Consider the following 12,033-nt stretch of genomic DNA (forward strand, 5'->3'; position numbering starts at 1 on the left):
GCAGCGGCGACATGCATTTGACTGTATCATGCATAGATGAAAGAGGATGAAGAAAACTATTTCCAAAGCACACTGCAAGAATGGCAGATTAAACATGGAGAGAATGCTATGACAATGGCTGAATGATCAAAGCACTGCCAAATGAAGCAGATCTTTTTGCACTACCCCAGGTTCGAATCTCGCTCTAGGCCATAAGTATGGTTTTTCCACTCTACACTCTGTGCGACGAACACTGGACACCACCAGGTTTTCATTGCATTGTATTTTATGTTTGTTAATGGTTTGTATTGTTCATGCTGCCTCTATTATTCTGCAATGTTCTGTTCTTTGTCCCCGACACTATGCCCGCCAAACCCACTCCTGCAATAGACCAATAGGGCTGCAGTATGTTCAAATAAATAAATAAATAAATATAACCATTCCAAAGCTGACACACAACTCGGTGCTACAAACACCGGACAGCATCAAGCTTTTGTTCCCATAACTGCTCTAATGTTCACATATTGATAATGCTCCCAAATGTGCTCTTAGTTATGTTCCCAACTGAGGCACGGACATGGTGCAGATTGCTTTGTTCTGCTGAGCTTGTCAAGGTAGCCAAAGTAACCTTTGCAGCCAGGCTAACTTTTTACCATATAAGGGAGAGCATGCAACATGCAAGTGTGCAAAGGAAACGGTGGCTATAAATGTGGAAAGGGGCACTTCAGGCCATTGAGAAAGAGAAGGCACTTGAGAGAGTTGCTGCAGTAGGAAAAGCAAAAAAGAGAAGACAAGCGCTCGAAACACAGAGCAGCAGTGGCACGGCGAAGGTGACTGTTGCTGCATGGGAACCAGGCTTGGGTTCATTTGAGCATGGTGCATGCATCTGAAGCACTGCCTCTGAAAGGACCACTGACCCCCCTCTGGTCGAAAATATTTTCTATCCTGGTGGCCGTAAGGCCCTGTCCCCGGAATGTGCAGACGCAAGGATTTTTTGGAATAATTAGAGTTACAGCCATCGCGATCAACCTATTCCACCAAGCTCCTCTCTCTCTCTTACCTCTAAAAGATTTTTCATTCTTCTAGCTGGTCGACTAGCCTCCACAAATGAAATATGCCTACTAGTTTGGTTTATGGGATGTAATGTACCAAAGAGACTCAGGCTATGAGAGATGCTATAGTGGAGAGCTTTAGAAATTTCAACCGCCTGGGGTTCTTTAATGTGCACTGACATCGCACAGCATACAGGCACCTTGCTTTCCATCTCCACCAAAAAGCGGCCCTCAAGACTTCCCTTCTTTATTATCCCCTGCTCATTCTCGTGCACTGCTTATACGCATTGCCGTTCGTGTCCCTTCTTTGCTTCCACCTATCCATCGCGTTCATTCCCGCCCCGGTTTCGTAGCCCTACTAGTCGTTACAAATTCTTCATGTCTTGTGTGGTTGGGAGCACCATATGGCCGGTTTTGGTGGGCTGCGGCTCTGCCCTTGCCATGTGGACATGTGGCTTTCCTGTTTGCTTGCCCTCAGTGCTCTCGTTTATTTTTATCTGTATTAATACATAGATTCGTTCCGTAATGACTGTTAGCTGAACTCTTTTCCTTGCTTTCTTTTTTCACTGGCTACGCATCAGTTCCTTCGTTCCTACCTGTTTCTCTCTTCACCTTGATTTCTTTTCTTTCACCATTCTTTTTTTATTTTTGGGACCCCCTTTCTTTAGCCCACTGAGCTGCCCCCTCTCCTCCCCTCTCTTTTTTTTATTCCCCTCACCTTCTTTTCTTGACTTCTCTTCCTTTCCACAGTTCCCCGCACCTTCCTTCATAGTGGCCACTTGCGAGCACATCTGAATTTTCTTGGCATGCTGGATCCAGTCTTGTGTGTGTGTTTTTTGTTGTTTTTTTTCAGTCTCTATAATGAGCCATTTTGTTGAGGGGCATTTCTGTCCTAAAGACCACTTTTGCCACCCGACATTTGTGCGTTTTCTTTTTCTTCTAATTGGCTTTCCTTAAATTTTCTCTTGGGAGTTTCCCCATTTTCTTTTGTTTTCAATTGGTTTGTGCCTGCGATAGCCTCTGGTTCGGTGCGGGCTTTCTCTCGCATTTATTTAGTTTTTTTTTGTCATCTTGAGAATTTTACAGTAAAGAGATTTGATCACGCATCCAAAATGAGCGCTGACATATGGAACAAAGCTCAGCTTTGGTTGTTGATGCACTGTTCATCGTTACGATCGGAAAGTTCACAACTGTTCCGCATTACAACAAATCCCAGCATGCATATCCATTTAGAAAAAATGACGCGCCTCTGCGCTGCAAGGCAGTGAATCATGATGGCTTACATTTTCACCATCGGCCGATCGACCGGCCACAGAAAAACATGACTGCAACAAGCGGATGATGCGATGCGTGGTCTACACCCACCCTTCACTCTTCAATAAGAGAGATGAACTAAATGGGATGCCCCTCCTGTGGCACTGACATTGATGCCGAAGGATAGAATGCCAGCATAGAGGATGAGGAGGTTTGGCCTTTTGATAGGGAATGTGATAGGGTCCCCGATTTACATTTCAGTAATTTTGAAGGCATTCATTGGTCTAGCACTTTGCAGAGGATATCTTCAATGCCTGGTCTAAGCCCTGGCGGTCCAGCTTCCAATTAAATTTGGTTTTCCAAAAGTAAAAGTACCCGCACATATGGTTTGTTTTCTATGCTGTGATGAAGTTTCACAATGGAAACCTACTGGGAAGTACTTGAAAACATTACCTTATCAGCCACAATGGTACATGCTATTAGCCTCAACTTATTAGCCACAACCACTTCACTGCTTTGCAAGAAAATGCCTACAGAACTGTTTTTCGGGTGCTGACATTCATGTACACTGGACTAAACATGAGTATTGGTTTGGTTTGTAGGTTTTAACTGCTCAAAGCAACGTCAGTTATGAGGGGCACCATGGTGGAGCACTCCAGAAATTTCGACCACCTGGGGTTCTTGAACAAGCACTAACATCACACAGTACATGGGCACCTTGCTTTTCAGCTCTGGAACACAAATACACAATGAACGCACATTGTGTGCGCTACTTGGCTAGTGACCCACACAAATAAATGAATAAAGAAGAACAACACTGTTCAATAAACTTGACAATAGCTCTACCATTAAAAAATGAAGAAATGAAACTAGCCAAGAAAACTGGCCATGTACTATAGCCAGATACAGCTCAAGAAAAAAGTGGCTTTTGTTCCTCAAAAGACCCCTTCGCATCAATTACTAGGCCCTCATGATCTTATCCTTTGGGCCCACAGTTTAAGTTTACAATGGTGACCAATGGTAGCTGAAGGTGCTCTTTGTGTTCACCAGGCATGATAAGTGAAAGGTAGCACATTGTGCAAATGCCCGTGATGGACTTGACATTCAGCTCCTGCACTGCAAGTTTCTGCATGTTGTATGTTTATGCATGAGAAAAAATGGAAAGGATTGCCACACTCAGAGCAGGAAGAAGTTTGAGTTCCCACCCTGTACATTACCACATCCTTAGTCTACACATTTATAAAAGAAGATGGCCACAGATGATAATGTGGTCAACACTGCCAACTGAATAATTTACAAGAATGCACGGCTAGTTGACAACTCCCCAAATGCAAAGCGAAGACCAAACAAAGGAGCATGCACTGAAACGTACAGTGAAGTCACTTTCAAGGAGCATGGGTAAACTAGTTGACTGGATCACCATGCATGGCATAGCGTATTGTCCAGTGCCTTGCTGTGCGCTCAAAGCCCATGCGATCTTCAAGGTACAGTCGTCCAATCTCGGGCTCCATACAGACAAGGCAATAAGGGTCTGTCAAAAGGGACTGGATGCTGATGAGCACCTGCACAAGAACACAGTGCCCTTGAACAATGCAACAACATTTTAAAAACCACCACTAGTCAAGAGAACCACAGCACAAGAAAAGTGGCAAATGGAAGAACTTTGGGAAAGCACGAGGCTGAACTGTGGTAACAAAGAGCTGTTTTTTTTTTGGTGTTTGAAGGCGTGAAGCAATGTGCTTCACACCTGGGACTGCCCATGACACGAAACCTTGCGCAGTCATGAAACCGCATGCTGGGAACGTGAGCAACTTACTTACTTTGGCTTCTTTATACACTAGATGGCCTATTATGCCACATTCCACAGTAATACGACGAAATCTATTAAACAATTCTTGAGAATAATATTAGCACACATAGCGGCAAACAAGAAAGATGCACATAAAATTAAACTGCTGGAGTACAACCCACACGAAACGGCCCTTACAGAAACTTGATTACATGAAGACTTAGCAGATGACCTAGTAGTTTCTTCTCACCATAAGGTTGTCTGCAATGACAATACCTCTAGAGATGGAGGCATAGCCGTTATTTTAAAAGACTCGATAGCTTGTGTCCTTGTACGTGACGCTGCTGACCTTGAATGACTAAACAAGTTCTTGCTGGGGTCATTGCTTTATCCTGTGTGTTGCATCGAGTTTTTTGGCGCATAGGCAACTAAGGCCATCATGCGCCAAACACAAGGTTGCTGAGCTTGTTTTATGAGTGAAAGTGATAAGTGTTTAGAAAATTACAGCTTATTCAGGATCCCTAATTATTTATTAAAACTAAAAAGAGATGAATTTTCACCAAGTGGGTTGTTTCCTAACAGAAGGCAGGGGTGGAATGGAATGTGTTCATTATAGAATGGAGCAAAATATTTTTTCTTAAGTGTTCAAGTTCTGTGCACGAGATCAAAATGTGGTTCACGGTGACCATACAGGTTTTTGCCCTTTTCTCAGTAAAAAATTGCGCGTCAAGTGTGAATGTCCAATTTGAGGTTGGCACAAAATCACCTCACTGAAATGCTCCTTCTGTGTAGATGACTTCCATTCTCCTATTACGGGTTTTATTGTGTGCAACTTATTTTGCTCTTCATTATTCCATTTATTATGCCATTTATCTCTCAAGCTTCTTTGTACTATCCTGATGCAATCTTTATAGGGAATGTGAATTTTCTTTATTTCCTTCTTTCGAGCTTGTGCAGCACATGAGTCAGCTCTCTTGTTACCATCTATCCCGACATGGCTAGGAACCCAGCAAAATATTATGGTTTGGCCTTGTGTTGCCATTTTTTTTATGCCACGAATGATATTTCCTATTATAGGCTCAACTACATTTTTAGAATGTAATACCATAAGCAGACTTAAAGAATCTGTATATATTACACTCTTTTCGCAGTTCTGTTTCATAATTTTGTCTACCGCTATGAAGAAAGCATAACATTCTGCAGTAAATATCGATGCACTGTTAGGTAGCCTTATTACTTTTTTCCTGTTGCCTTGCACAAGAGCACATCCAACATAATTTGCTGTTTTTTGAGCCATCTTTAAAAAAATCTGTGCAGTTCATATATTTATCCCGCAGTGTTAGGTATTCTTGCAATATTTGTTGATGTGGTGTTTGGTCTTTTTGGAAGACTGTCAGTGTGAGGTCACATGTAGAGGAAAGGCTGTACCAGGGCAGCAATGGATATTGTCTCTGGGCAACATTTGGAAGTGCATCCAGTATTCCTAAATCTAGGCATATTTCTTCAAAGCGAAGTAGTAAGGGCCTGACTGATTGGGGTTTGTTCATGAACAGTGTTCTGGAAGAACACTTTGTAACTAACGGGTAATAGAGATGTTTTGGCAGAGATCTTATTTTGAGTATGAGTGCACATGTTAGCATCATCCGCCTGTCTGCAAGTGGTGGTTCACTTGTTTCTACGTAGATGCTTTTAATGGGAGATGTTCTGTATGCACCATTAGAAAAATGTAAACCAAAGTTATGTGTTGGGTCCAATCACTTTAAATATGATGATCTCGCAGAACCATACTACATAATACAACCATAATCTAAACTGGAGTGTACAACAAATCGGTAGATGTGTAGCAGGCATGGTCGATCAGAACCCCAGTGCTTCTTTGAGAGAACTTTGAGTATGTTGAGAGACTTGGAAGCTTTCATTTTAAGGGTGTTTATATGAGGTAGGAATGTTAGGTTTTATCAAAAGTTATAGCTAAAAATTTATGTTCATTTTTTAAAGGCAAAATATTTTCTTTCTGGTATAAAGTGGGGTCAGTCTGTATACCTCATTTCAGTGAGAACATCACTGCTACTGTTTTCTGAGGGGAAAACTGGAATCTATTTTTATCTCCCCATGTTATTAGCTTGTTTATAGTTAGCTGTATTTGTCTCTGACATGTTGAAATGTTGGAGGATGTACAAACTATCTGAAGATTAACGTAAACTGAATACATTATAAATTTTGGAATTATTTTTCTAATTGAATTCATTTTCACAACAAAAAGTGTTGCGCTTGAAATACAGCCCTGCGGTACCCTGTTCTCCTGAACAAAGCTCCTTGAAAGTGTTGCGCCTAGGCGTACCTGAAAAGAGTGGTTAGACATGAAATCCTTCAGGCAGTTCAACATTCTACCACATACGCCTATAGGTCGTGAAGAATTCCATACCTACAAGTGGTATCGTATGCCTTGTCAAGGTCAAAAAGGACAGCAAGACGGTATTTTCGAGGTGAACTATATGGTCCACTGTCAAGCATGATTTTTTGAACCTGCACTGATGAACATCAAGAAGTTTGCGCGATTCTAGTAAAAAAATTTAATCTAACATTTAAAATACTTTCAAAAGACTTTGTTAGAGCTATAGGCCGATAACTGCTGGGAGAAGATGGCGGTTTACCTGGTTTAAGCAATGGAACAATAATGGCTGTTTTCCGTGCTTGTGGTAGCTTTCCTAATACCCATATCTTATTGAAGATTTTAAGCAGTGAGTACTTTAATAGCATTTTCAGAGAGGTGAGCCATCATTTCACAATGCACTTCATCAGCCCCTGGTGCAGTATGTTTTCCGGCAAAGAGTACCTTATGCATTTCTTGAGGTGTGATTAAACTATTATAAGGTTCATTTACACTGCCACTTGTGGGAAGTTTTTGTTTTTCAGCTATATTTTTGTCAGTGTAATGTGAGGAACTCAATACTGTGGAAAAATGTTTGCCTAATATGTCAGCCTGTTCTTCTATGCTTCACTAGTATCAGGGGCTGTCAACAGAGGAATTGCAAATGGGGAGTAGCTTCCGTCTAGTCTGTGAACTTGCTCCCACATTTCTTCAAAATTCATCGAGCTATATACTGATGTCCCATATCTCTGCCAAGAGTTTTTTTCAGCATTTTAACGAATAAACAGTGCTTTTGCTCTAGCCTTCTTAAATGCTATGAAGTTTTCTTGCGCTGGGTACCTGCGGAAAGTTCCCCATGCCTTATTTTGTTTCTTTTTTGCATCCCGGCATTCTCGTGTATACCAAGTCATATGATTTTAATGCACAACGTCTGAGGATTGTGCTAAGCGTACTGCATTTATTATACAGTTCGTAAATCTCTCATTTAATTTCTCTACACTGAGCTCTTCTGAAAAGAGTTTCTCTAGGCTGGCTTCAGGCTCGAAAAGCAGCCAGTCGGCTAAATGGAGCTTCCACCGCAGCGGTTTGTTCGGAACGATTTTTGGTGATGATGACAAGCTGATTAGTACTGGTAGGTGATCACTCCCAATTGGATTATCTGAAAATCCTCATATAAAATCATTAAAAACAGAAGGTGAACAAAAAATAGATCTAAAACACTAAGTTTTCCCATGCTCAGAGAGCAGTAGGTCGGTTTACCGGTGTTAGGAAGCAAACATTGTTAGATAGGATAAAATCTTAATAATTTGGCCTTGTGCATCCATTTTTTCGCTTCCCCAAACGGGAGAATGTGCATTAAAATCACCAACTACCATATAAGGTTCCGGTAGATGATTTAAAAGGTCTTCGAAATTACTGAGGGTTTTTTTTTGGTGTGGCTCAATATACACGCAGCACAATGCGAGTGTTTTGAAGGTGAGCAAAGCGGCTGCCCCAGCTTCAAACTGGGTGTTAAGTTTATGTTCGTTTGCTGGAATGTCATTTTTTACAATTATGGCAACACCACCGGAGAGCCTGCTGGCTTGCTCTCGGTCGCGACGGAAAACTTTATTTGAATGTTGTGGACAGAGATTGATTTCCTGTACGCACAGCGCTACAGGCGAGAGTGAAACAACAATATCTTCTATATCACTGTAGTTTCTTAAGTCCTCTAGAGTTCCAATGGACTAGGAACGGCATCTTTAGAGGAAGGTGATTCGGGCCTTTTCTTTTCTACTTCGCTCCGAAGAGCTCTGACGCCTGTCTGACGTTGAACGACCCGTATGATCGTTGTGTCCATAGCGTCCTCGGACGTGCTGGACGATTGTGCAGAATGCATAGACAAATCTGTGTTAGGCCTCGCTGTGATCGAAGAAACCTTAGGACCGGCTGACCTTGCGGTTCACACAGCCTGTTTGGGGGTGCTGGAGCAGCCCCAGCTGCTTCCACCTGGGGCGTATAGGTCCCTGCCTGAGGTGTATAATGTGTGGCCTGGGCAGGTTCTGAAGACTGTTGTGATACCGCCCCTTTTTTGTGTCACAACAGAACAAGTTGGATTCTGAGTCGATGCGAGTTTCTTACGTGCTTCCCTGTAAGTTAGGTTTTTTTTTACTTTCAGTGTGATGATATCTTTTTCTTGTTTCCAGATTGGACAGTAAGCAGCGGGGCTGCCCTCACAATTAATGCAGTGATGTGTTTCGGATTCACAGCTTTCGGCGGGATGTTCATGGGAGGCACATTTTGCGCATGTCAGTTGACCTCTGCAAGTCTGCTAGCCATGGCAATACCTTTGTCACTTAAGGGGAGAGGGACACTGGTCTTAAAACTATTTTCCTTATTTATCAATCAAAATTGATGCAGCTTGGTGGGTTTGTGCAGTTTTTTGTGCCGATTCCAAAACTGCAATTATTTCTTTTGTGATCTAATTATTTCATGAAATAACACCAATTAGTCTAATTCTTACAAGAACAATTACAAAATGACCACTGAAGAAAAACTTCAGATGAACACATTGCTGGACACTAGAAAGAATGAGGAACACAATGTTGCAAGCAGTTTTTTGATTGAGCAATTATTTCTTGTTTTATTGCATAACAAAGTTCAAAGGTCAAAATATAGCACTATAATGCTCACAAAAAAAAAAAAAAGCCATTTTAAAAATTTTGAACAAGAAATTAAAAAAATCTACTTGCAACATTGTGTGCTCCACAAATTTGGCTTCATGCTGAAAAAGAAATTATTACTCTGCAATAGGTGCCGAGATATTAAGGCCGCAAGACTGCAAGTGGTCGACAATGCATGTTTTGAGAAAAGAGCAAAAAAGAAACAGTGGATTATTTAACGGACATTCACTGGTGCAATGCACACATTTACATTTTAAAATTGCTAGAAACCTCCAGGAATGTAGTCTCTTTGCTTTCCAATGTCCAAGTGTCGCCTCTTTCATTTTGATTTGCAGTTGCAGCACATTCAGTAGTCACTTTTTCGGCTGCGCGAGTCACATGCAGGCAGACTTTTTTTCTTTTTTTACGTATGTCGTTTTGCCACGTCCTCGCATCAAGACCGCGGTGAGGAACGTTTATTGCGGAAAAGAAATGTAATTTGGAGCTGTTTGCTACTTCCCAGTGCTCTGCATTGCACGGGAAGCAAGTGCATTCACTAAGGACTATGAACGAGGTCCGATCGGCGCAAACGCGCGGCGAGCTCTACGAAGACGTGTCCTGCAGTTTACGCATTGGAGAATAAGTTTGACGACGATTTCTTATCCATGTTCACTTCTTAAAATTCCAATATCACCACCGTGAGTTTTACACTTTGTCAATCTCGGCAAACTGTTTAGATCTGACGATCGTGAACTTCGCCTCGCCAAGCGGACTGTCCGCCGCGCTGCCGTCATCGCCACGAAAACAATCAGACTACGCTTCGTTGCTGGAGTTGGCGCGAGTTCAAGCTTTTTCTGTTTTGAGCTTATCTTTCTGCTCATCTGTGGCCTGCGATATCACTGTCGCGGCGGATGCAACCCCTGGCAGTAGCAGTCTCCCGTGCTGGGGAACACGCTAGGCCTACTTCAGGCTCGCACACACGATCGTTCGGCGCATGACTTTCGTTGGCCTGAGCGCGCACAGCCGGGGCAGGGCATCACTTGAGATGATTAATAACTATTTTTTTCACTTTTTTCACAAATTCTTGCCGTGAATGCACCTCACGGTTCGGAACCAAGCGCGGCCGGCGTCATGTCTCCACTGTCTCCCCGCGGCTCAGGTGCGCCGAGCAGATGCCGTCAGCCAGCTCCACCAACGCGGTGACGCCTTATCGTCACGTGTACCCCGAAAGCCAATGGGACTGCAAATGCCACATTTTCTTTTTTGCTATTTTTTATGCGACCAACGGGCAAATGTAAACAGCAGAGGCAGCAATTTGAAGACGAAAGGCGGCTCTTTCGAATGAGACCAAGATGGCTACACAAAATGGGAGCTATGCCTTGCGGAAAGTGGCTGTTTCGGGGGCCGTTTTCGGCCCAAATTCGGGTGACATCAATTATATAAATTGGCACTGTGACTAAAATACCTACCCTAGAGATGAAAAACTTGACTGACAGGTAGATAAAGAGCTACTGATTTCGCAAATTACATTTTCTAAAAAGTGATCTTTTCGCGATTTTTTTGGTCCGAAAGACCCGTGCCCCCCCCTAAGCAGCGACGCGGGTTCGGTATGTATGGTTTCAGTTTCAACTTTGTGTACCCTACCTTCACAGCTTCGGGTAGTGAGCTCGATTCGAAGGTAAGGACTATGTGCCTGGTTGTATCTCCTTATTTTCCTGTCCGATTTTGATTCTGAAGACATTTATGACGTTCTGCTCTTTGACTCCGTCAAGAGCTCTTATTCACTCAGATACTTCAGGTCGTCATCTGAAATGACTCCCTTTACCATGTTCAGTGAGCGGTGTTTACTTACTGTTACTAGGCATTGTCCAAAGCTGGTTAATTTTGAAAGTTTTTCACGCTGGTTGTTATACAGGATTTCCAGAAGGAGGTCACCGTTTGGGAGTTTCTCCACTTTGTAGCCTGGACCTATTGCTTCTGTCAGAGTCTTTGTCACAATGAAAGGAAAGATAAGTCTAGCTGCTTTTTCAGCATCTTCGCTGTGCACAACATGGAACTGCAGGAATCAATTTCCATTTTTCAAAAAGAACTGTGAAGTTTCGTCGGTGCACCCCCTTTTTCGGGAGCGATCATTGGAAAGCAAAGAAAAAGCCATGAGATTATTGTTCAGCTGGGGTGGTGGCCACCCACTACGGAGCCCAAAGAGGAGATGGGACAGGAACTTGCAAAGCAGCCCTGCCCACGCCAGCCATACACCCCAACTATAACCAAATATGGCATAACGCAGGGTGGTTAGCCACACAAGGTTAACCCTAGCTACCAGGAAAAGAAGGAAAAAACAAGAAAGGAAGAGAAGACAGGAGAGTTGTGAAAAAAAGGATAGGAAAGTGAAAGATGCAGGGGAGGATAGGAAAAGGCGACTGCCAATTTCCCCTGGTTGGGTCAGCCCAGAGCTGCCGTCTATGGGGCAGCCCGGAGCTGCCGTTTAAGGCCTCCGCCGAGGGCCTTAAAGGTTCAAACACTCGGTGTCTGCTCAACCACCAGGATCCCCTTTTCCCCAGACACGGCGATGGCACGCATGGCTAAGTGTGGGTGCTCGGGGTCTAAGGTGTCGCACAGTACACACAAACATCTGCTTTACCAGGTGCCCCCAGCAGGGTGCTTTATCCTGCATACATGCTATAGAGAACACCGAATGCCCCACCTGGCCTCATAAAAAAATTAAAACAAAAAATACTGCTAATAGATGCTTTCAACCTGCCAGGCGTGTGCTGGGACAACTTCCAAGGATGTGGTAAACCTGAAAACCTCGTTAATTCGAATACATTAATTTGAAAATTCAGATAATTCGAACAGGAGCATGGTCTCGGCCAACATCCATATAATTCTATGATGTTGGACGCTTGTTAATTCAGACATGGACGGGCTTGCTCTAGTCAATTTAGA

General features: G+C 43.0%; 1 protein-coding gene across 1 annotated transcript in view; it reads right to left on the reverse strand.

Moving 5' to 3' along the window:
• The window catches only part of LOC146205463 (uncharacterized), a 49,768-nt gene that overhangs the window by 5,805 nt on the left and 31,930 nt on the right, over positions 1 to 12,033 (reverse strand). Inside the window, exon 7 of the mRNA XM_084590149.1 lies at positions 3,658 to 3,847. Within this exon, the coding sequence (XP_084446275.1) occupies positions 3,689 to 3,847 (159 nt within the window). The 3' untranslated portion in view covers positions 3,658 to 3,688. The remainder of the gene's footprint in view (positions 1 to 3,657; positions 3,848 to 12,033) is intronic.

The sequence above is a fragment of the Amblyomma maculatum genome, chromosome 1, assembly GCF_055883805.1.
Source record: "Amblyomma maculatum isolate TAMU_Amacu chromosome 1, ASM5588380v1, whole genome shotgun sequence".
Lineage (NCBI taxonomy): Eukaryota > Metazoa > Arthropoda > Arachnida > Ixodida > Ixodidae > Amblyomma > Amblyomma maculatum.